This window comes from Brachyhypopomus gauderio, chromosome 3, assembly GCF_052324685.1.
Source record: "Brachyhypopomus gauderio isolate BG-103 chromosome 3, BGAUD_0.2, whole genome shotgun sequence".
NCBI lineage: Eukaryota > Metazoa > Chordata > Actinopteri > Gymnotiformes > Hypopomidae > Brachyhypopomus > Brachyhypopomus gauderio.
In genome coordinates, this window is record NC_135213.1 from 14,135,165 (window position 1) to 14,161,111 (window position 25,947).

At 43.5% G+C, this 25,947-nt stretch overlaps 2 protein-coding genes across 2 annotated transcripts; one reads left to right on the forward strand and one right to left on the reverse strand.

Annotated features, from left to right (window-relative positions):
* Positions 1 to 193: 193 nt before the first annotated feature.
* Positions 194 to 13,601, forward strand: nherf1a (NHERF family PDZ scaffold protein 1a). Its single transcript, XM_076999653.1, has 6 exons — positions 194 to 858; positions 6,851 to 7,021; positions 9,293 to 9,446; positions 10,235 to 10,278; positions 11,787 to 11,945; positions 12,271 to 13,601. Exons 1-6 carry the CDS (start codon positions 406 to 408, stop codon positions 12,418 to 12,420), a joined length of 1,131 nt encoding a protein of 376 aa, XP_076855768.1. The 5' UTR covers positions 194 to 405; the 3' UTR covers positions 12,421 to 13,601.
* Positions 13,602 to 14,936: 1,335 nt separating this feature from the next.
* mbtd1 (mbt domain containing 1) lies at positions 14,937 to 25,859 on the reverse strand. The gene is made up of 17 exons (XM_076999651.1): positions 25,678 to 25,859; positions 24,533 to 24,731; positions 24,268 to 24,401; positions 24,020 to 24,134; positions 23,796 to 23,878; positions 22,447 to 22,564; positions 22,183 to 22,317; positions 21,988 to 22,076; positions 21,585 to 21,819; positions 21,406 to 21,461; positions 21,214 to 21,318; positions 20,977 to 21,124; positions 20,799 to 20,881; positions 20,405 to 20,639; positions 20,060 to 20,131; positions 19,523 to 19,690; positions 14,937 to 18,323 (listed from the first exon to the last, which is right to left on the reverse strand). Exons 1-17 carry the CDS (start codon positions 25,696 to 25,698, stop codon positions 18,205 to 18,207), a joined length of 2,115 nt encoding a protein of 704 aa, XP_076855766.1. The 5' UTR covers positions 25,699 to 25,859; the 3' UTR covers positions 14,937 to 18,204.
* Positions 25,860 to 25,947: the final 88 nt, after the last annotated feature.

Below are 25,947 nucleotides of genomic sequence, written 5' to 3' on the forward strand. Positions count from 1 at the left end.
CCCTCCTTCAAACACTTTTGGCTTGTCAATATAGCCCTCGATGCGTCTTAAATACGCGATATAGCGGGACGAATGTTAAACCCGTTTTAGGACGCAAACTATTGGCTCGTCAAACAACCCACTAGGTTAATGATTGGCCCACTTACCTGTCAACCGTGAAAACGTCATGTCGCTTTTAAACTAAGTCGTGTTTTCACTATTCAGTACTAAGACTTGGAGACGAGAGAGCGCTAAAATAAGTACCTAAAGGAGCTTAGAAATTACATTGGAATTTATTTCGAAGTAAAACATTCGGAAGTGAAGCGTCACAGTTTCAAACTTTCTTTGATCTTTTGTAACTAGTGTAGCTACCTTTATTACGTCATATCTCATCTAAATTCTGTCAGTAACTGCTGAGAGTTCAACATGTCAAGCGCTCTTAGGCCTAGATTGTGCGTTTTAGAAAAGGGTGCTGATGGTTATGGGTTTCATCTCCACGGTGAGAAGGGGAAGCCGGGTCAGTTCATCCGTCTTGTGGAACCGAATTCTCCGGCTGAGATGTCCGGTCTACTCGCCGGGGACAGAGTTGCGTTTGTTAATGGAGACGCCGTAGAAGGAGAAAGTCATCAGCAAGTTGTCTCCCGGATACGAGCTGTTACAGGCAAACTGGAACTAATCGTAATTGATGCTGAGACGGAGGAACTTCTTAAAAAGCATAACCTGAAGTGCCAGAAAGAGTTCATCACCGAGGGGATTCCGTTGCCCAGAAGCGAGACGGACAGCGGAGATGATGTTAAGGATGGTGCACCAAGGGCATCGACGCCTGCTCCAAACACAAACGGTGACATTGCCATCGATAGGTTGAGCGTGAGCTCCAAGGTAAACGAGATTAAATATTAGTCAAAGACTTGAGCCCCATCGCGTTAGACTCCTACTCCCCACGTGTTTGCAGTGTCTAGGACTAAGGGAAAGGAATCTGTTGCAGATTTAAGGAGTGAGCACGTATTCTTTTACATAATGCTTTAGAATTAAAGTCTATGTAGAGTATGTAGGTCTTGTGATGGATCACCGCTCCAGTTCTACACCGCGTGATTGGAGGTCCACTCATAGGACCGAGAGTGGAGAGCACTGGCTTAGCAAGTTCAGGAATGTCTGACTAGCCTGTTTTCGCTTTTACTGGCAATTCGTGCTTAACTCGTCCGACATTAGTTTTCCAGTTTGCCTCGTGCAGTTCGAGTTATTTCTGTCGTTTGGGAGTTTCCTGATGTTACAATGATGCAGTTAGGCAGTGCGGCTTGTCACGATGGACAATATAAACTCGTACACTAGTTTAGAGACGCTCAGATTACTCAGACGCCAAAGCCCCAACAAACTAGGCTGAAAAAAGAGCCCGAGGGTGTGTGTGTGTGTGTGTGTGTGTGTGTGAGGGGGGGGGGGGGGGGGGGGGTTAATTAGTGCAAGGTGCGCCTGCAAGTGCAAGATGCGTTGAAAGTCAAACGCTTGGCAGAATATATAAAACATTTCATCTTTTGGTTAAAAAAAGTCTTATTGGATCAGATGTGTGTCATCTTTAGTACTTTAGTAGCACTTTAATTGCTTTAAACGTTTGCGATTGTGTTTGGGTACTTAATCCAGCACCGCCTGTATCTTCACTTCTCTCTCATTTCCGAAGAGTGCACTGAAATTCCATTTAATCTGGAGGACCGATCTAAATTCGCTTTCATTCGCCGTATTATTAGTAGTTTGGTATTGGTCAACGTTATGTTCACTCATATAACATGGACATATTTAATGTATGCAGCTATACACTGCAGTGAGCGCAAAGTGTTTCTTCTCCATCTGTCCATCCTTGCGCTCAGCAGTGTGGAGGTGAAGATCCAGCGCCTTTCACTTCACGACTTATTCGAGGCTTCGTCCCCGAGCCCTGCTCATCTATGAAGGACTCCTTTGTTGTGTTGGGCTACTCTGTCCGACGTGTGCTTTTCATGCTGCCTTGCCCAGATTGTTCAGGCTTCTGCTTCTGAATGGGACATCCTCAGACCGGCTGGTCGTTTGGCAGAGACTAAGCGCCCTTTGTCCGACCACAGCACGGTGTTCATTCCTAACGCAGATTAAATTTGGGAATGGGTTATTCACACGGTCGGTTAGCTGGTTTGTCTATCCATTTTCCCAGGTGGCACAAGAATTGTCTAAACAAATATGATGGTAATAGACATGTTATAAAATAGTGTTGCAATAAGACCTAGTTCTGGGATTTGTAGCATTGTGTTTTGTGTTACACGGGATTAAATGGGATTACTGTAAAGCCATTTTAACATAATCACATTATGTACCTTTTATGGGATGGTCTCGTCTTTAATATAAAATTTTCAAGAACACTTTATAGATAATATATTGCTAGAATATTCATGCATTCACGTATCACCGTTCCTGTTGTATTATCTTTAGAGTGCACCATTACAGGACAAACGGTGGATTACGAAGCTACTTTGTTAGAAACGTTTCCGATGTTGCAACACCCTGTGTCACGTCACGTAGACTGATTAGCAGACCTGATCCTAGCGGTAACCTCAGAGAAATTCCTCAGATGATTCCTGATGGTGCTCGGGAGGTTTCAAAGTGTGTGGAGGCCCAACCCCACAGCTGCTTCAGGAACATTATCTAGATGTGTATCTAGATGGTTACTTCTTTATCTTACCTAACTGTTTCTGACTTTTATTGTGCTTACCATTTAAGGGTTACAGAATTTCCAGAACAGTACTATCAGCATGTACATCCGTCATTCCCTACACGAAGTCTGAATCACTTCTCAGAGCTGTTAATGGAAATGACAGAGTCTTTAGTAAGGGGTTGAGTACTGTGATAGTGGAGTAAATGAAGGGATTAGTGCATACCCCACCAAGGGCCAAAGGGCAGTGCTTTGATCACCAGGCTTCCTGTGTTATACAGATGAGCAGCGCCCCACACCTAATTCAACTCACTTCTGGAGTCCTGTCATGGCATAAATCTGGTTTATCATCAGCCGTTGTGCGTTTGCTGTAATTAACTATACATTTCTCGTTTTCTGTCCTATCTCTTGCTCTCTTTCTGCTACTATTGACACACGGACTGCGTGATAGGCCAGAGGCTCTCATAAGCATGGTAGGCTACTCGATTAATCCATCTCTTGCCACTATGACTCAGTGGCTCTGTTGAAGCCAGTACAATGTGCTGAGTTATGCTGTATTTTGGTAAAATGGCCTATATCTTCACAGCAATTTTATGTTCAGCCATCTTGTCCTTGCGCAAGTGAAATTTGTGTTGTAATGAGTCATTATTTAGTGTTGAATTTGGTCACCTGTTACTCTGAATTTAGGTACTTCATATCACTTCGTGTTTGCAGTTGAACTTTCAAAATTAAACAAGGGAGCAGGTGTCGGTTAGCGGGACTGACAACTGCTGATGGTGAAATGTCCTGAAAAGATACATGGGAGGGAGCCATGAACATTTGAATAAACCACTTCCTGTGTTACAAGTCTGTTGGTTTCCTGCTAGCAAGTCTTTGTTTTTGTTCAAAGGCAGAAAAAAAAGATGGCGGGATGCAGTGCAGCCCCCATGTTCTGCCTTTGACACGAAGGTGTTAAGAGGCATTTTATGACATGTGTGGTGTGCATGCATGTGTGGTGTGCTGTTGTTGTTTGGTGCTGGGGGGGGGGGGTGTTGTTAGGACTAATCTCAGGTATCTGAAGGTTGATCATTATCTCTGTAGGTCCGCTCATGCCTTCAGAACTGCAGCATGGGCCTTGGGTATCTTTTGTTTCCTGCTTTGCATTCAGAACTCAGTAACTGTATAACTCAGTGACACCACCATTTGCAGTGGATAGCTTGCTTAGACATGACCAAGGATTTACTGCCTTTAGACCTAAACTGTGACATTGATGTGTGAAGATGAACCGTTTCACCACCCTCCACCCAATCTTCTTATGTAACTCCCCTGTTAAACAAACCATAGACTACATAATGGGTGATTTACATGAGTTATAAAGTCATTAACCTTTGAGATAGTGTATCATAATGTAGTGGTTAGCGATAGTGAGTTAAGCTGTTTCTCCACATTTTGCTTATGGTGCTGTGGATGGAAATGAGAGGCTGTTTTGAGCTACTGAATGTGGTTGTGACCTCATACTGTGCACACGTGTGTGTGTGTGTGTGTGTGTGTGTGTGTGTGTGTGTGTGTGTGTGTGTGTGTGTGTGTGTGTGTGTGTGTGTGTGTGTATGTGTGCGTGTGGTGGGGGGTGTAGGTGTGTGTATAAAAATGGCTTATACTTACTCCCCATAGTGAGACATTACTTAGCTTGATGATGAATGTTAGTGGTGTGAAGTGGTTTCCATTATACTTGAAGGGTCCAGGGCAACTTCTCAGGCATGAAGCCAAGACCTCAAAGCAATTCTCAAATTTTTTTCTCTTTTGTTGTTGTTAATCATTGTCCAAACACAGGCCCTTTTTTGCCAAGGTGGGAAAAAACGTAAACGAAAGAAGCATAACTTGTCAGCACCCTTTGGTGCTCCAGTGATGAATTATCTCATGAGCAGGACATGCTTTGAAGGCCTTAACCGTGTTATCTCTTACCAGCGGTACCATGCTCTGTGGGGAAAAATGAAAGCTTTTGTGAAATGCCACAGGGCAGGTCAGCCTGGTTCCTGGTAGGAACAGACAGGAACCCCCATTATGGATGGGTAGAGTTGCAGCAGCTGATTCATATGGAGTAACCCCTCCAGAGGGAGTGTTCACACTCCCTTGTGCCGTAACACTTGGGGAACAGGACAGGCCCCAGACACACTGTTCCTAAGATAAGCCTCCTCTCTAGGACAATGGAGTCAAGCACATTGCACACTAGAGACCATGCAGGCCAGGCAAACTGAAAAATGGATCATGAACTATTGATATATGTTTTATATGCCTGCCATATTTAATATTTAACTATGAAAATAAATAAACCTAGGTCTCAACCCCCCTTTGTTAACCTCTTTGTAACTGGCAGGTGATGTAGTGAGGACCCACACTCTCACGCCAGCATCACCCGAGCAGAGACGCGTGGGCATTTCTTAGCCTCCGCCACTCAACTCCACGAGTGTCCCTTCAGATGAGGAGGGAGGGGAGCAGTGGGGCTCCTCACACCACCCGCCGTCTTCCCAGGCCTCACACGGCCCAGCGTGGAGTCCTTATGTGTTGCGGGTAAATGGCGGTGCTAAGGGTGCGGGGCTTTATCTGAGAGTATGGCGGCATGTGTGGAGCGTCACAGGGCTTCCTCTTTGTGGCTCTGAGAAAGTGTTGTCACCCTTTATGGTGTGAATTTATTTTTTACATTTGGGGAAAAATATGTATTTTAACACAGCAGCAAATGCAAAGAGGTTTGACATTCTCCAGCACTTTGTCTTGTTTCTCAGCTCTGTTGAAGGTCAGTAAATATTGTAACCAGTAGTAAGACACCCTGGTGCGTGTCCGAAACAACCACATAAACCTTTGCATTCTTCTGTGACCACAGTATGCAAATGTCACACTGATGTGAGTTGCACACAATAGTTTCCTATTGCACCTTCACCTAATGAGAGACACCAGAGGCCCCAGATCCTCTTCAGCTGTAACCTTATGGTCCATGGCTGTAGGATTATGTTCTTCTATGGGATCTGATGGATTAGCCTATGGTGAACCCGTAGGGCCAACGTGACTTCTCAGAGCTCTGAAGTAAGCCCACCTTGGGGCTTGTGTGGATTGGTTAGCGTCTCGTTCACTTCAGTCGATTTAGTCTCTGTAGGTGACGCATCTTCTCTCTTGCTGGTCTTCCTGTCTGAAGAAGTCAGATCAGCCCTTGCAGAATGTTGAGTCTCTTTGACCACTCCCCGCCCCCGCTCTGTCTCTTTCAGTAGAGTGCAGAGATTGGTAATCTTGGTTAAATTTGTACACCAGTGCTGAAACCCTGGTTGTAATGTCTGGAATCAACAGATGCTTAAGTTCCCTCTTTTTTCCCATGCAGACTGCTTGGACCCAGTGTGCTGTACACTCCAGATAAGGGTGGGAACACAGTGTAGACCAAATTGTAGGGCTTTTTTTCTGTTTGTTTTACAGTAGTTTGCACAGAGGACCCAATCATTCTTTATGAGAAGCGGTTGAATGTGTGTAACTGAACGTGTGATCACTTTTTTTGCTGGATTGTTAGAGAGCGGTGGCTGGCGTTGTTGTGGGCAGGTGTGCCGGCGGACCTTCGGGTACGGGCAGTGTTGGCTGCTCTCTTTTACTCCCTCACTAGATCATGTTTGCAGGTGCAGCTTCACTGGGTGGTGCCCGCTTGTCTCATAAATGATTAGGCTATTTGATGAAAAAGGAAGCAAACGTGAGTACACTGTCAGTTCTCTCTCTGAGCTGTACACACGGACAAGGCTGTGACATCTCTGCATTTTGCCCCAACACCTAAATGGTACATTGTTTCTTTTTAAACAGTTGTACTTAACCCTGCAGGCATCGAGGAGACATGTTTCCATCTGCAGGCTGTCGTATGAGGGGTGCTCACTGTGTTAGCAGTGCTGTAACTGATCGGTACTTTGTATTTATTTGTTGTGTATTGTCATGTCTTGTGTTGTCAAACATGAAATTATGGTGACTGAAAGAAATGTGCCGTGTTTTAACTTGCTCTGAGAAGTCCTGTGTGAGGGTTCTGAGGTCTTTAATTGTCTGCAGTTTTTAAGCTTTTAAGTAACTGAAAAGTAACATGTTCATATCCACTTTTTCCACATGTTCGTATTCCGTTTTGTGAGCTTTGTCAGATCATGCTTTAGCTGTACCTAAGACCTCCCCCTTCACACACTTGTGTCTTTCCTGTCCTGTCTGTTACAGGAGTCAAAGAGCGAGCTTCGTCCCCGTCTCTGTCACATGAAGAAGGGGGCGACTGGTTATGGCTTTAACCTGCACAGTGAGAAGTCCAAAGAGGGTCAGTATATCAGGGCGGTGGACGAGGACTCTCCCGCTGAGAAGTCTGGACTTCGGCCCCAAGATAAAGTGGTGCAGGTACGACCCCGCCGAAGCCCCACCCGCTGCTACACCCTCAGCACTGAGCTTTAGGGCATGACCCCTGCATTGTTGAATGCTGCAACTCGAGAAGTGGCCATTTTAGGCTTTATTATGGCATTTACAGCACTCTGCATGGTAAAAGATCAACTTTCTGTATGTACATCCTGCTTTAGTGCTAAAGTAGTGGTTGTTGGTTATTCCAATTACTCGTCTGAGGATGTGTGGTACTGGAGATTCAGGAAGACTGGGATTAATGCCTCACAGAGGGCCACAGACCAGGGCTCTTGTACCGCAACCGTCCCATGGCGTTTGTGGTGAACCACACCCTTGCCTAATCCGGTTAAAGTCTACAGGATGAAGTTACGCGGTTGAAATAGCAGCAGAGTAGCCGAGCAGTTTACCGGGGTGGAGAGAGAGAATCCCAGGGTACGCTGCTGTGAAAGTGTCCCTGCACAATCTTTTCTGTCTGTTTTACATTTACATTTTTACATTTTATGGCATTTGGCAGACGCCCTTATCCAGAGCGACTTACATTTTAATCTAATTTTTTATACAAGTGAGCAATTGAGGGTTAAGGGCCTTGCTCAGGGGCACGTCAGTCATGGCCTCAGGTCTGGGAATCAAACCCACGACCCTCCGGTCACAAGACCAGTTCCCTAACCGCCAGGCCATGAACTGTCTGTTCTGTTTGCTGGTGTGGCGTTCAATTTTGATTAGGGTGTAAGAATTTAGCGGAAGTGAAATATGCAGGACCTGACCCCCATAACACGGGCGAACCGGGCAAAAACCACAGAGGTTTCGTCATTGGCATTGGGCCAGCGGTGGGAACCGTGGGGAGTTTCACAGCCTTTATCTGTTTGGCACAGGCCCATCCTGGGTTAACAACCCCGCCCCCATAACACCCCCACCCCCACCGCCTCTGGTGACCAGCTCCAAGTCACTCGGCCTCTGCTGCACCTCCTCTCCTCCATCAGAAGGAGATATCAGGGTGAATAATGGTTCAGCCTGTTCAGACAGAGACTTTGAATAGTGTAGTTGTTGCAGACGTATGAATTCCTGTGGGGCCGTGCTGTGTCAAGCCACCCTTCCCCACTTCCAGGAGGGATTCCCAATTTAAAGGCACTTCCCTGCAGCACCGTCAGAATGGGAACGCGGGATGTGGGCAGACAGAGGGAGGGGGGGTTGGGGGTGCTGTTTGTGCTTCATCCAGCAGGAGGCGCTGCACTGCTCTGGCATTTGCACACACAGCACTCTCATGTCTGAATGTCACGGCTGAGGCTTGGGCATTGTCCTGAACGGGCATTTAAACTGAAGGGCTCTGATGTTGCCTGCACTTTGCAAGCACTTTCTCACCTTTTTGGAGCTATTTTATGAGTGTGTGGGAACATTATTCTGTGTGTGTGTGTGTGTGTGTGTGTGTGTGTGTGTGTGTGTGTGTGTGTGTGTGTGTGTGCGAGCGCGTGCGCGCGTGCGTGCGTGTGTGTGTGTGTGTGTGTGTGTGTGTGTGTGTGTGTGTGTGTATGTGTGTGTGTGTGGACCATGGGAAGAGGGTGTCCTAAGGGGAGACTGGAGAAGCATAAGGGCACTGTTGTTTGCCTGCTGCTCTTTAATTGGGCTTTGGGAGGCTACGAGGCTGGGAGAGACATTCCGAACAGCCCACTGGAGCACCGACTCTCCCCCACACATTCCTCCACCCGCACGGCCCTGACGCAACGGCCCTGACATACTGACACTGACACAGCCCCGATGACACAGCCACAACGCACAGCCACAACACACAGCCACAACGCACAGCCCCGATGACACAGCCACAACGCACAGCCACAACACACAGCTACAACACATCGCCCTGTCACACCGCCCTGTCACACCGCCGTCACACCGCTGCAACACACAACCCTGACACACAACCCTGACACACAACCCTGACACACAACCCTGACACACAGCTGCAACACACAGTCCCAGTGTTTCCTCATGTATCTGCCTGACATCAACTCCACTTCTTGATTTGGCAGAAATATAAAATAACCTGTGACAATGCACAGTGCCCACATCACATCAAGTTTTCATGTCATCATATCTTCAGTTCTGCTGAAGAGATCTTATTTATTTGACTTAATCTGTTTTTCTCTGAAACATGCTGGTCTGTGTTATGGAAGCACTATTCTCAAGTTTTGGTAGGAAATATGTATCGTGGATTAAATTATCGGAACAATGATGCCCCCGTGTGCAGCTCTCGCTGACGTGTGTGGCCGTGTGCGGCAGGTGAACGGCGTGTCCGTCTCGGCCATGCAGCACTCCGACGTGGTGGCTGCCATCAAGGCGGGTGGAGACGAGCTCCGGATGCTGGTGGTGGATCCGGACACAGATGCCTTCTTCAGCCAGTGCCGGGTGCAGCCCACAGACCAGCACCTCACAGGTACGGTGGACGGCAAGCGAGTCTCGTTTCTGGGGAACGCAGGGACAACGTGTTCTACACCTCAGCAAATGTGCTCTTGCAATTCTGGCCTTGTTCTTTTATGAAAGTAAAGCATGTTTTTAGCTGCTTTGAACAGCTTTCGGTACTTACGCACGGACTGGGGTTTAAACATTAACCCACAGCCTTCACCATCCCTGTCCCACACGGGAGGGTTAGTCAGAATGTTAACACAGTCCTAAAAGGCGGCTGTGGTAACCATGACTACAACAACAACATGGGGTTGGAAGATGGAGTGGCTTCACACCTGCTCTCTGGTCAGTTAGAAACATGCTGACTACAGGGTTTCTGTAGCGTTTCTGTGTTTGTCAGTTCACAGTTCAGTTTACAGCTGCTTTTAAACCATTAATCTGTATTTTTTTCCAGTCGTTCCTGGGACCGAGCTTGTGACCATCTGTTAATATAGAGCGTGCCTTTGGACTTTGATTACTGACCCTTTGTTTAACGCTTGTCTGATGTTGTAGTGTCATACAGATGTTGAATGTTTAACTTTTAGAAATCACTCATTTATGCAGTCGCTCCTTCACTCTTGAGGTGACTAGCAGCTGTTCCTGAACGCATTATATGTGCAGTATGTGTTTGAAAGTGATGTGCTGAGGGCGCCATGTTGTGCAGAAAACATCCAATCTGTAAAAGGTTTATACGAGAGATTGAGATTATTCATCCATTTATTTGTTTGTGCGTGTGTGTTACTAGCTTGTTTTTCAACATATTTCCTCTTTTAATCTCAGGCCCTCTTCCTGAACCTGCTCCCATGACAGATGAAAACGAACAGGTAGCCTAACTTTCTCTTTGTTCCTTTGCGTCTTCCACCATCAGCTGAAGCGCACGCTTGGCTTTGAATGACGTCTTTTTCCCGTGCAGCGTCTCACGTCATGGTCAAGGCCTACGTGAGCTTGCGGATGTGTTGGGTCAGGGTGTGTTGGGCCAGGGTGTGTTGGGTCAGGGTGAGCCTGAGAACGCATCGCTGGTGGTACTTTCCTGCATTCCTGTTTAGCCATGCCCTGGATTAAATTACACCATGGAAGATCATGCCGGTGCTAAACTTAATCTGACCCCAGAAACCAGTCATTAGTCTGCTTTTGTGCTTTTAGAAAACGTTTTAAACCTGAATTCAGAACTGGTTGCTTTGGCGCTCCATTTCAGATTGAATGTACAGATTTAGAGTTTGGTGATCTCCAATTTTACTAACTTGGTAAAGGTTACATGCCAATTTGGATGCACATTCTGTGCAGTGTGATTGTGTTGCAGTATTAGTTACACACACACACACACACACACACACACACACACACACACACACACACACACACACACACACACACACACACACACACACACACATCTGTTTTATTTTACACCTCACTACTCTATTTTCCACTGCCAGACTACACTAAGAGAGGGCAGAGGGAGTCAGATGGGAGACTAGTTTAAATGAATAGCTGGTCTTCTGACGTAATGCAGACGTCTTCAGCTGATAAGATGCTGCTGAGGGTGAGCGGCTAGTTTATGTCTTACCGTTTCACACTCAGCTACAGTTTTGTGTGAATAGGAATGTTCTCATCCTCATGGCTTCTCCCGGCCTGGGAGAAACCCTTAATCATCTCACAATAGTTTGTGATTTTTATGGTTTAATAATAAAAACAGAAGTCAGGGTAAATGTCTGATGTTGTTTCAACTCCCAAAGCTTTTTGAAAGTTTTTTCCTCACACCAAATCTGTAGAAGAGTATAATGGACAACCACTGGTCTAAATAACACATGGTTTATTTTTGGGGCGAGGTTATGAATCAAACATATGTGATTTCTCAGCAAGTAACATATTGTAACACCCAACTGTAAAGATAAAAAGATTTTTGTATTACTTTTAATTGGTTAGTTAAATTAATATACATTATTTATATAGTGCAGTGCAATACTTTTTGGTGTTAATACTGTATTGTTGACATTGTGTATGTTTATTTCAAAGGCAACAGAATTAATATTTTGAATCATGGTTGCCCTCTAGTGGTCAGAGTAGAAAGCACGTGGGCATGGGAGAGCACCTTGATATCAACTGCTCATAATACAAAACGGGAATAGTTCTTTAATAAAACAGTTAGAAATAGTTGTAGTTTGGAACATGTAATTTTCTTAGTTTTATTAGTTAATATTCTATAATATATAGTTAATAATATTGTAATATTAATGATTGTATTAGTTTATATTAGTTAATATTAAGTCCTATACTTGGTACATTAGAAGTGCTATGACGCATGCATGAAGCAGTGTTGTGTATTTCCCAGGTGAAGGAGGAGGGGCATCAGGAGGAGGGGCCTCAGGAAGAGGGGCGTCAGGAGGAGGGGCCTCAGGAGGACCAAGCCCTACTGTCAGCGGGTCCCGCTACACCCATGATGTCCTCCACCTCACCCACACCTGCTGCTATCTGCAGCCCACCACCTGAGGTCGGTGTGCACACACACAGGTTCAGATCCCTGGGTGCTAATGTAAGCTGCTTATGTTTATTTATGGGACTTAGACAAAGGACAGGAAGTCTGTATTGGCTGTGCTACTTAAAACTCCTAGATCACACTAGTCACTAGTAGGTGAATCCACAACGATGCATAGAACACACCTTAAATACATATGTAACTTCTGATTTATAATGTTTAAGTGCTATGTAGCTTCATCAGTTCTAGTTTATAAAAACAAAAATACTCTTTGAAAGCCGCGAATGTGCCGAGCTTGGCGGAGGTGATGGTGACGATGATGTGGCCCGTTCTGTTTCAGGAGAAGCCTTTGTGTGGGGATGCAGGCACCAATCTGGATCTGAACGTCTCGCTGCAACAGGCTAAGGAGCGTGCACACCAGAAACGCTCCAACAAGAGAGCGCCCCCTATGGACTGGTGCAAACGAAGCGAGCTCTTCAGCAATCTGTAAACCCTGCCCCCTTTAGTCAGTTAGCTATGAAGTTCACAATTGTTAAACTCCCCCCCCCCCCCCTTTGGTCAGTTATCAATGAAGTTCAGAAGCACAATCTGTAGATGAAGGATAGAAGAACCCCCATAGTTTTATTTACCTTAATGGAGGGCTGATTGATCACTGTAGAGTGATGGCTACAAGATTTATTGCTCTTCTGTCCATTTATTACATTATTGCTGTCTATTATCTTCTTGGTCATGTATACACACACACACACACACACACACACACACACACACATTTCAAGCCAGTGTTATTTTGCCAATGTTATTTTGTGTGTGTTTTTTATTACTTTTCCTGTATTCATCACCTTTTTAGAATTGTGCTTATGAGATTTAAAGTTAGTAGCCTATATCATGTACAGTGTAGATTAATTGTTACATTGGAAATGTCTATTTTCCCCTGAATGTGTTTATATATCGAAGATGTCTATTTGCCTTGTGAAATACTGATAAAACACCAGTGTTTGTAGATGTGCACGTGTTGGAAGACACCACTGGACGTCCTTTATCTCGAGTGCACACCTGCCTTCTCCAAGTTTAAGGCTTGATGGAAGACTCACCAGGACACGTAGGGCTATTTTAATTCCATTGGTTCTTTACATGTTGTTAAAGTCTGCTGGAAAAGGTGGCAGGCCACAGGACAGGAGGGTCACCTGCTCCACCTGCTGTCTGCACCGCCTGCATCTGTAAAAGCTGAGCAATGTCAGGCATTCATGTTCAGGTCCCCGGTGTCGCTACATACAGGCAAACTCCTGAAATTTGAGTCCTGAACACTTGTGCTGCATGCCCAAGTCCTGAACACAGAACGCTGTTGAACTGTCTGAATACTGTTCCTGCCTCTACGTTTCATAGAGAAACTGCTTTTTAATATAGCAGATAGGCCATGTGTAATAGTCTGTAATCATTGTTTAATATGATCAATTTCTAATGTTAATCAAATAGCTTTGATAATTTTGCTTTTGAAGCTCAATGTGATTGAAATGTAATTTATTTTGGCTTGAAAATCATGCCAGGCTGAATGTTGTCCTGTTTCACTGAACATTCCTGAATAACCACTGTCATCCCTGTGGACCAAGTTCAGTCTCATTTGGATGGCATTACTTAAAGAAGATTAAATAAATGTAGATTTTCCTGCAAGTTTCAGATGATTGTGAATAATTTGAACATTAACTTGGATAATTTCTGAATTCCCTGTGAACAGCCATAGCACAACATAAATATGCCAACATGGCCCCATGTTTTGATGGATTTCTCAGGGTTTCAACACACTACTTACTTTGGATTAAGTGGACTGAGAGCTGTCTCGATTTAATCCATGGGTTAAAGTTCTCCGTCACTACGACGGATTTCCGTCATTTGAATTTTTTGGGGAAAAAATCCGTCAAATCATAATAAACCACACAGGCGTGCTATCTGTTTTGTGTCCGAAATATGATCCTCTCACTGGATCGTCAGCGCTGGATGGATGACGGCGGTGTCATTTGATTGACTTGCGGGTCATCCCGCCTTCTGATTTTCGGACATTACGTAGAAAAGTTACCTCCCTCCTGCCTGGGTGATTTAGGTTACAGCATTTTCTCAGAATATTAATAGAAATGTAGTTTTTTTTATTTCACCATAATGATTACCTGACTTATTTATTAATTAATTTAAAGATTAATCATTAAATATTCATTTGTTCATTCATTTTGAATATTATACTGTCATGTCCATACTATAAAGTGACTTCATTTCAAATTTTATTTGAATTTGTAGTGAAATATAGAAGTTATGGTTATTTATACTGAAGAATCTCTCCACCGATCACAGACTTTTCTTCATTTAGCTTTAATAGTCGAAGAAAAAAGGCGCATTTCTTCCATTTGAAATGTCAACTTTTTTATTTCTAAGCCAGTTTAACATGGATGGTGTTGTTCTGTTTGTATTTAAAAGCTCCATCCAGTGGTGCGATTTAATTTGCCATTTTTGGACATTACATTTTTTTGTAAGATAAACCAGGTAATCTTACTGCTTATGTTTTTGCGATAGTGAATCTGATAAAAACAAGAGAGCTTCATACCATTTTAAAACTCACCAGGATTCACTAAATTTGACTTGATCTTTAAACAATGTTCTGGAAGAGGACCCCCAGATAACTCCATTATAAAAACATTTATGTACATTTATAGCTCAGGTGTTGCATTTTGTCGCTTCATAGATTCTCTCTTCTCTCATTACACAGGCTGTTTAGATAAATATACTTTATAAATGTGTTTATTGTGTAGAATTAGACAAAAGAGGCTACACCACATTTTCAGTAATTGCTGGCATTGTCTTTTGCCAGGAAAAATTTTCAGTCAAATGAAAATTTCTTGCTTTAACCCATGATTTAATCAAAAATGTTTATCAAAGACATACAGAACAGAACATACATTACCTTTTTTAATTGGATGGGATTTTGGCTACAAATCAGAATCACAGAATCTGAAAAAATACTTTTTAAGCATCCTTTAATTCAGTGTAAAATGTTTGTTTTCAAAATCAACAGATACATTTTCACAGCCATGCGGAAACAGTTTGCAATGCTTGTAAACAAATTAACATGTACTCAACCAACAAGATCCCCACACATTTGGACTATATACATTAGAAGCTATCAAACCCTATCACAGCACAAAGGATCATCAGAAACGAGGAAATGAAACATGTACAGACTATCAAAAAAGATACAAACCCACCATGCCCACCTTTGTGGGAGGGGCCACTGTTAGTTCAGGTTTAATTATCACAAACCATTCAGCTACTTGTATCCAAAATACAAATTTGTATTACTATTTTTTTTTATTTTACTTCTATATACGTACTCTCCACCTTAAAATTACTGACTTGATTTCCTTTCATAGACCAAATGAATGAGTTATCAAATATATATATATATGTATATATAGCACCATGACGTAATTACTAAGGACAGGGGAAGGACCACAAAAACCCGTGTTAGTACTGAAGGCCAGAGCAGTAGAGGCCTTAAGTGGACTCTGAACATTTCTGCATGCACTGATGATTATCCATCCAAAAACACATTTTCATCCCTTAATTTTGCTTCAAATATTGAAAAAAACGAATAAGGCATCTAATTTGCTGACAAAAGATTTTGCTTTAAAGGTGAAGTTGTGCGTTAGGGTGTGTTAAGATTCATTTCTGGGTAGCAGCAAAAATCTCGTGCCTTGAAACAGTCATGTCTTAATATATGCAAACAACTAGGTGATTTTGGTCATATGAAAAACATCATCAAAATGAGCTGACATCAAAACCAGTGTTTACCTTAATCCTGACACCATGATACTTCTGAGGAATAGCCTATATAGAAAACATATACTGGTTTAGAAGACGTGTTATGTTGAACAGTCTCATGGAAGGTAAAGAAATATTTTCACAAATGTACATTTCAATAGATTACCAACCGCTTAACCAAAAACATCAATATGACAACAGCATGATATTGCTTAAACAGTCATATGTGGCTATATAATGGTTAATAGAAATATATAGAAAATAATACCAAGATTTATCCATATATAGAACTAGAGCACGAAAACTGCACACATGAATACCCAAATAAAAAGTTTTTTTTTCTTAATCCCAAAAAAGCCAAAGTAAAAATGATTATCCCAAATATCAGGATATGATTTAAAGTTTGCACGTCGAGAAGTGGGAAGAAGAGGAGGAGGGGAAAAAAAAACAACCAATCAGCAACCGCCGTAGTGGGGCGGGGCCCATATCAAGTCTGGCTGACTGTTACTCAGAGTCCGCCAGGAAGGGTCAGGTGATTGGTGTCCGGGGCCCACGCCTACAGCCCTGCCTTCTCCAGCTGAATCATGTACGCTGGAGCGGGTCACACTGAACCACGCAGTGCTGTGGCCCTCCGGGACTGAATCTGAGTAACAGTTGTATAATGCAAGTGTATACTGAAGATTCTGAATCGCTCCAGAGCTCTGTATTATCTGTATTATTATTATTATCTATCCCATGAGGTACTGTAAATAAGTAAAGTAAGTAAAACGAAAAAAAAAAAAAAGAGTTCACATCAGTTGTAAATATGAAGAAAACGTGACTGAATAATACAAGCAAAAATAAAAAGCCAATGAAATGCGAGATTTCCTGAGAATTCACCAACAGCCTGACACTGGATCGCCATTCTAGTTATATTATAATAAATCACTATGCAAACAAGGTTTACATATTCCATAACAGGGAAAGCTCAAGTGTTGCTTTTATAAAATCATCACAGTTTTGCAACATATTGTAAGAATATCTGATTTAGGTCTATAAGTATACATCATCATGTTGTCATTTTTAAAGAATAAGACATCATAAAACAACATAGAATTACTGTATTATTGCATATCTTTTTCTGTTTTAAGGACTCTCAATAACATGCTATGTTACAAATATAAATGTTTGGTAACTTGTAAAGTGAAATATATGGTATGCCCAAGTGCATGTGTTATAAACTCTTATTTTGCATATGGTGAATTATAGTCCTTCCAATGGTAAGTGAAATCTAAACTACCTATTGCAATAAGGTGTGGTTAAGGAACCAGCAAGACGGACTTGATTACACACATGAACCCTTAACCTAAGTGTATTTAAAACCCACTTTGAGAGGTAGTAGAAAAACCTTTATTCTGGAATGAATGCAATGTTTAAAACACATCAGACTGATGACTGCTCTCAGGACAGGCTTGACTGCACACTGGTGCAGGACAGAATCTAGAAAGCTGGTAACTGGTCATAATGAGCAGAGAACCCCAACTCTCGCATTATATGACGTTCTTTCCTCCACTGTGCTAGTTTAGCAGAGCTCATGGTAAGGTAGTGTTCGGTCGCTAGTCATTTTCTTGTTTCTTTTAATTCTGTGGCTCATGAAATACTTAATCTAATGGCTCTATGTAAGTGATCAATAATCAACACTGGCTTCATATCGAATAAATATTCTTGCATATCATAATGCCAACTAGAGCAGTTATTCCCTCACAAACACCACAGCCACTATACATCTTGTACATTTGTGTCACTTAATACAATAAAGCTGAACTTCAACATTTTCACAGGCTGATATACATTAATTTTTTACATCCCTGTAGTGCAAAATGTGACAGTGTTTTCCATTAGGCTATACCTCTTCTTACCAAGAACGTTTATGACCAAAATATGAACCCTTGTTAGACTATTCTACTGTATAGAGAATATGCAATATGGATATACTTTAATATAGATTTTTACTGCTCTTATATAATGCACAACCATCCAAATAAAAAGGGTTTAGAAAAAATCAGCGCATGAGACATGGTCTTAAAATGGTAATGAAAATGTTACAAGAAAAAAAAAAAAAAAACAAACAAAAAAAAAAAACCAGATATGAACATTTCAAGTAAAATGACCATGGGGGGGAGAGGGGGAAGGGGGGTGGCGGAGTCCATCTGGCAAACTGACCAAAGCAAACGTCAAGAAATCAAGAGTGTCCCCATTCCAAAGAAAGTCCCCGTTACATCAGTCTTGTGAAAAATGTTCCCGAATTGTCTTTCCATTGACTTTTCTTACCTGAAAAGAAAGATCTGGCGCGGAAGAGGAAAGCAAGCCGACACCGTGTCCTGCCCAGGTCCTGTCCGCCTCGCTAGGAACGGGACCTTCCAGTGCTGCTGGCAGTGAGGGGAGGCCCCAGTGGGGAGCCCCCCAGGCGGAGAGGCCCCTGAAGCGCTCAGGGCTCCTGCTTGATGCAGTAGCTGCCCGAGCCATTGCTCTCTTGGTCCGACGTGCCCTGCGAGAAGGTGAACTCATCCACCTCCGGCGTCTCCTCCTTTAGCTGCAGCGTGACCTCTGAAGGAAAACCAAGAGGACAGTTCAGCTTCACACTTTCTTCTACACAAGCTTACACTAAGACAGAGGTCTTCCTTCTCCATCTTGGGTGGTTGGACATACAGTGAAGACAAAGACAAACCAGGCAGTAGAATCAGAGGAACAAAACTACAAGCAAGGAAGTGCTGCAGTACTTAAAACTACATAAAGTACATAAACATGCAAAACGCTGGATTCAAAGCACACTACTTTTAAGTACAATAATTTAATAAAATATTAACAAAATGATTAACAAAAAAGAGAAAAAAAAAGAAAATAACCCTAGTTTATGTTTCGGGGAAACCACTCAAATGTTTCAACTTCCTGCCGTAAGGCTGCAGATTCAACCGTTTTGGTACATGAATGCACCCAAAAACATTTAATGCTGAATCGTAAACATTTTGGATTTTGGATCAATGCCTGATCATGACGAGCTGTGAAGTAATACCCTTCTCCACCATTTAAACTTAGAGTATTTAAGTATCACCTGGAGAGTAACATTGCAGTCGGAGCCTACAATACCAGCATCGCTGCTCCGACATGGAATGAAAGCCTGGCGTTCATCAACAGACATTTACAGTGACAATATCAAAACCCAGAACTTTCATTTTTACCTTTACTTAGTCTGATTGTGTGATTTGTGTGTGACTTGTGTATTTGTCTGTATTTTGTGTAATTTGTGTGTTAACGGGCCGCCCAATGGAGGATGGGTTCCCTTTTGAGTCTTGGTTCTCCCGAGGTTTCTTCCTAATCCCCACCATCATAGGGAGTTTTTCCTCGCCACTGTCGCCTTTGGCTTGCTCATTAGGGTTCTGGACCCATAGTATTGTTAACCTTTTAAATCCTGTAAAGCGCTTTGTGACAACATGTGTTGTGAAAAGCGCTATACAAATAAACTTTGATTTGATTTGATTATTTTAAAAATACCTTTAGAGTATTATAAAAATGACATTTTCTATATTTTTATAAAAAGGAAATGCTCTCTTGAAACTGTTTTCCATCACATATAAAGCCCTGTTTAAATGGCACGTGCAGTCTGCATTGTATTAGCAACCACAGTTTGTGGCTACTCTTTGCCTATACTGTGCTGGTATAGTTTGACTGCTTGTCCTGGTGTTGCACCTACTGGACCAGAAGAGCTCCACCGGCCCCTGGCCATGAGGGACAGAGAGTGAAGTTACCTGAGTTGAGAGAGCGATCACGCTCCACCCCTGAGGCGGGAGGTCGCCTGGACCCAGATGGGTGGGGCAGGTAATGGGGCGGAGTCTGCTCTTCATCGCCTGAGAAACTGCTCCTCCTCAGAGACCCACCAAACCCGACCGGCCTTCTCCCAACTGGAATCTTCCTCTCTAAAAACCAAGCCAGACTGGGGTTACCCGAGACACTGCATTACCCACGCACAACTTCCACTCACCACCTACTGGGGAGGTTTTCATTTACCGAGTTTCCACGCACCATCATTAAACAGCCAATCAGAGTCCCTTCTACACCGAGTGATAATCATTCCCTGCCTCCCAACTTCTGCCCTTAGAACCTTTCACCCACAAAAGGTACTGCCCCACCACAGGCAGCCAGCATTCATATGGACCAGCAAATCACAGTCGCGCCAGCCCAGAGTGGGAGAGAAAGTGGCCTGATGGGCCAGCACTACCCCACAGGCAGTGGCCAGCCTGCGAGGGGAAGTGGAAAGATAGGCGAAGGCAGAGCAAGTGCCTTACTTTTCTTCTGCCCTTTGTACTGTGGAGCCTTTTTCTTCTGCTTTGTAACATTCGGAGGTGCTTCTCTTGTGGCTGAAGAGGAAAATTACAAGGTGTTATTTCCTCTATGAAGAAAATCAAAACAATGAAATGTAGATGCATAATGCCACATACAAACAATATTGCTATTTCACTGCATAACACCTTTTTTTTATTTAACCACAATACGCAAAAACACATAAAGCAATCAGATAAAGTCAGAAGCTAATGTTTGTATGTAAAATTAAACCTCATTCTTAAAATCCTACTACTTCTTGCATATATACTGAATCTTGAGTGGTCTCCAGGTCTGGAACTCTCCCTTACCCTGTGCGGCAGGTGGCTGGAGTTGGTAGCCGGTGAGCTGACACCAGCCCACAGGATAGAGGTCTGGGGACTCGCAGTCCACCCACTGGTCATACTCGTCTTCCCAGCCGTCAAAGTGGATGCGGAGTAGCCGGTGGATGATCCTGGTGACGGTGGCCACGCACACCAGTCGTGGCTCCATCAGGTCCACTGCCTCCAGCTTCATCCCCTCGCGGAAGCCATGGTTGGGGACTTCCTGCAGAACACACACAACTGGTGGGTGAACACACGAGACAGATCGACAAAAGAGGTCGTGCAGAAATGATGGATGTCGTCAGCCTAAAGTGCTTCATCTGACACCACCTAGAGTTCTGGATATACACCGATCAGTCTGTCTCCTTCAACAGGAACTTACTTTGTTAAAGAGCTTCACAGGGGCTGCTATTGACCCGGTTTCTCTGAGGTAGTCAAACCATTTGAATGGCAGTTTGGAGTACCCTGTTGATGAGGTCAACATCCACAGTTCAAACGACTCACAGATCAGATCAACTGTGGCAGAGAAATGCAAATTTCGAGAGTTCAATGTCCATCACCTCTTGGGGGTGTGAGCTCGATACTGTTGATTTCACAGAAGCCTGCTGGGAAGATGGAGGGAGAGGTGGAGTGGTAGCAGAACCAATCGGAGCCATCGGCTGCCTCCGAGCCATCGATGCCTATCATGAGGTACCCATCTGCCAACACCTGGAAGGAGGATAGCACGTCAACCCCAGGAACAGTGGGGCGGTCCCCACAACTCATTCATGAACTCATCCCGCCTGTGTGGCCATTACCTTTCTTACAGTAGCGACACATATCGCTGAGAGATTGAGAGGGTCTATTGCCTCTAGCTTCATGTTGTCTTTGAACCAATCACCACTTTGGTCCACATCCTTCACCTACACATAATAAGGAGACATATGAAGAACTGTCCGCTATCTGCTAGTCAAGTGGGATGGACTGTATGTGAAGAAGGGAAAAAATACCTTCAAAAATAACTGTGAAGGGGCATCTGTAAGGCCATCAATTTTCTTTGACACATCTAGAGTAAACATTACATTTATCAGTTCTCATAAATCAAGGAATCATTCCATCCGATTACACAGTGTGTGCTGCAACTGAAATTAAGCTGGAACAATTCAGACCAACAACGTTCTACACCAACCAGATCTTTTGAAGCGGTGTCCAATACTCCTCGACCAGCCAATGGAATGGATGAGGGGGCTGAACATGTGACACCAGAAGTCATCAGTGCCGTCCTGGCTCTCCTCGTAAACCAATCGCAGACGGCCCCCGATCACCTGCTCCACCAGGGCCACACGCGTTCGACACAAATGCGTCTTGTCCACCACCTCCACACGCATCAGTTTCTTAAAAGGGTACTGCGTGCTCTCCTGCACCTGTCAATCAAAACAGGAAGAACAGCATTCGCTCACATTAACACGGGTCTATTCCCTTGACGGGTTGGACTGCTGACACACGTTACTAAAGAATAAATCTTAGAAATATGTTTTTATTATACAAGGGCAATGGCAAGATAGCAGCCGCTAGAGTGCAAGCATATTTACCTTTGTAGAAAAATCAGGTGGGAGAGTCTTGGCTCCAGTTAGTCGCTTCACAAGAAATGCCTTCCAGTTAGAGTACTTATGTTGTATTGCTGCATGGGGAGAAAACAAACAAACAAACAAACAAGTCCAGTCACATCTCTGCCAGACTGTTCACCTTAGACTCGGACACAGCCACGCCTGTGCTGGAGCGCTTACATTTGGGAGGTACCAGGGGTTTTCCGTTTGAGGCACACCATCCAACAGGATGTATTTCAGGGGCACACAGATTACACCAGAAGTCATGGCTCGAGTCGCTCTCAAATCCCTCATATCGAAGAAGTGCTTTGAAACCTGCAGAGAGAAATGCAAGTCTATTTATTCCAATATAACCAATCATCATTTATAATAGCGATACATACCATTATAAACTGTTGTGTATTACTCTTAAAATAGTTACACAGAGTCAAGATTTGACTTTACCTGCCAATTTTACAATCCCTGCTATCCAGTAAACTTTGGTAGAGAGGTTTGTGTCAGAATTGAGGACCTCTACCCTCACACCCTCAGTGACGTCACTCCAGAACAAATATAACTGTACCTGACAGAGACAGAGGGCACAAAAAGCACATGCCATGCTATACATTAGGGGTGACCTGCAATAGTCGCTGATTCGGCTATAGTCGACTATGAACGGCATAGTCGAATGTACCATTCTAACTGCATGGGGGTGCCCAAGGATGCTGCTAAGAATTAGTTGTTACATGAAATGTCTTTGTTTTCGTTATATATAGCCTTTTGTCAAATAAAATCATCCTAATTTCTGTTAATTAATATTTTTAAAATGATGTGTGCGCATTAACAATAGGCATCTTCCTTACTACACATTAATAAATCACACCCTGCAGTTGCACAATCCAAATGAGCGGAGCTGAACACGCTACAGGACAGTTAGCGTCTGCCGAGATTATAATGGCTACTAAAAAAACTTCAAAAGTGTGGGAGTATTTTGAAAAAGATAAAGATGAATGAAACAAAGTAAAGTGCAAGTTATGTCATCAACGTCTTTCATTTCATACGACAACAACCAACATGGCATACCATTTAAAACGCGTAGGCTAAGGCGAAAAAAACTGTCGTTTCGGACGTGTCGTCTCGTCGTGGTGCGTCGACAAGTAGGCCTATAAACATTTTTTTGTTGTTGTTTGCTTTTTAAACCCCGTTACTTGAACCTTTCCATATAATTTTTTTGCTGTTGTGTGGCCATTTTTAAAAATATTTTCAAGCAGGCATTTTTATTTACAATATTTTTGACATTTTGCACAGTGCCTGTCTGACAGTTCGATATGCGCACTGACGGTTAATGTTCTCTAACGTTTCATTAAAAATAAATAAGTAAATAAATAAAAGCTGAATAAAGCCAAACTACCGTGTTTATTCATTTATCTGAGTGTTTTAGGTTCTTACTTTGAAGTGGAAAAAAGTCATGAATGAGAACGGGATCCCGTTTAAGGTGCTCTAGAACCCCCCCCACAATTCGACTATTAGTCGACTAAAGGGAAAATCTGACGAATCAGATTCGACTATGAAAACACCTCTACTATACATTATATATGCTGACCGAAGGTATTTGCTTCATAGTGTTAAATATAAACAATGTTGATGGCCTATATATGAATTTTCTCCAAAACAGTGTATACAGTGCACAATTAAAATAATAATGACGAAATTGTAAATGAATTTTAATTGCCTCCTCAAAAAATTCATAGATTTTGTCCCTTATTGTACACATGCTCAGCATACATGAGAATGAGTTTGCGAACAACACTTACATGTTTGAAACAGCTTACTGGTGCGCCAACCAGGTTATTGCTACAGATGTATCGGCCCCAGTCAAACTCCTCAACAGGAACCACTACGGGAAGTGCAAAAAAAGCATAAAATACATACCTTATAAACAAATGTTATTTCATGTTTCTCTGGCTGTCTCATTATATCACAGGTAGTTAGAGGAGGATGAAGTTCATGTTTATATTTGCCATCTCTGTAGACTCACCTGATTTTGATTTAGCTTGGTTCTGCTGATTTGCTTGATACTGTGCGTAAGCTGCCAGCTTTGCCATTAAAGGCTGTTTCTGTAAGACCTTTGCCTTTTTTGTTGGTGGTTTACCCTTTGTAAGACACAAGTGTAACACACTAAAAGTTAAATATAATACTTCATCTATAAAACAATGTCTATTACAATGTCAAAATGCTTGTTGGGAAATTAGAATCTGAGGTGATTTAGAGCAGAGACGTGGTTACCTGAAGTCTTGCCAATATACTGGCTTTTTTAGAATTGGAGGAGTAGCTTCTGGAACAAGACACACTACAGAACCTCTTTGTTTTTGAGTAGAAAGCGTCTCGCACACCAACCATGCCACACATCTCACAAGTTGCTTTATAGACAAAGAATTCAAATGCATTTAAAGGTTACCACAGTAGAACGAATAGTTGTCTCAAGTACACACTCCCTAAAGGTAAACACACACTGCTTGTATGTATTGGGGGGGCATGAAGGAACACTAACCCATTCCTGCCTTGCCATCTGGGTATGTGTACACCTGGCCGTTGTTCTTGATGATAGGCAGAGTGGCGGGGATGCTGCGCACTTCATCCTCGCTGTCCTCCGAGCTGGAGCTGCTGCTCGACTCCTCACTGCTGTCATATCCATCAAAAATGCCAAACGAGTCTCTCCTCTTCCGCTCTGGACGCGAACTGCGCTCAGCCTGCCAAACGACAACCAAGAAAATGATGAGAGCGAAACATGACAGAGTACCACCCAGCTCACTCCAGTACCAACCCAGTACCACCCAGCTCACTCCAGTACTACCCAGCTCACTCCAGTACCACCCAGCTCACTCCAGTACCAACCCAGTACCACCCAGCTCACTCCAGTACTACCCAGTACCACCCAGCTCACTCCAGTACCAACCCAGTACCACCCAGCTCACTCCAGTACCAACCCAGTACCACCCAGCTCACTCCAGTACCACCCAGTACACTCCAGCCTGAGGCGAGTTGCACCGCTGGTTATCTGGCTCACACTACATCCTCGGTGCTAGAAGACATTTGTAAGACGTGAACGGGCCCGTGTTGCTAAACGGGAGAAAAACGTGCCGCTGGGTTCATGTGCAGCAGTAATGTGAGCAGGCTGCCCGAGCTGTGATGATGGATACACCCCTGCAGCACCTGGCTAGCTGGCTACACCAAGCTACCCGTGGCCTACAAATCAGTGTGGTTCAGTGTGATGATCTGAATCACGGAGCAGCGTTCACGTATTTCAGCAGGTGACCACAGCACTAACGGTGTGTGTGTGTGTGTGTGCCCTAACACAGCTGCACCAGTGGCCGTCACGCTAGCTGCGAAACAGGCGAGTTAGCCAACAGCCCAGTAAAGGGCCTATGGGGGAATTTGTGCCCCAGAAAACACAAAATTAAGAATTAGCCTTAATTGAAAAAAATGTTTTGGTGTCCGTGCGCACAAACTTCAAAGAAAGTACTTAATGTGAAGAGTTGATTTTCGGCCTGAATGGGAAGATTCAGTGTGAAGTTAGTTAGCGTGCTAGCTTTAAGACTGACAACCAAAACAAAGAGGATTGTATGGAGCCTGCTAACCTGGCTAATGCTACTTCACAACCGAAACAAGGAAGCAAGCCACTAAAAACAGTCTTACCAAATCTCTTGCTTCTTCCATTAGCCCTTCATGTACGATCGTAACCTAATGCTATTATACTATATTCCAAGACCCCAAAAGCCAGGGGCTTGTGTATAATATTTCACGAAATGCAAAAAAATAACTCCAGTTGATTATCAACAATTGTCATTGATCAAGAGCGCATGCGCGTACGCTCGCGCTGCTATTGGTCCGGAGGGTACGTCGTCACCGCTGAAGATAAAAACAGAGCGACCGATTTTGCTGCAAAGGGGTGTTACGAGCGCAGCT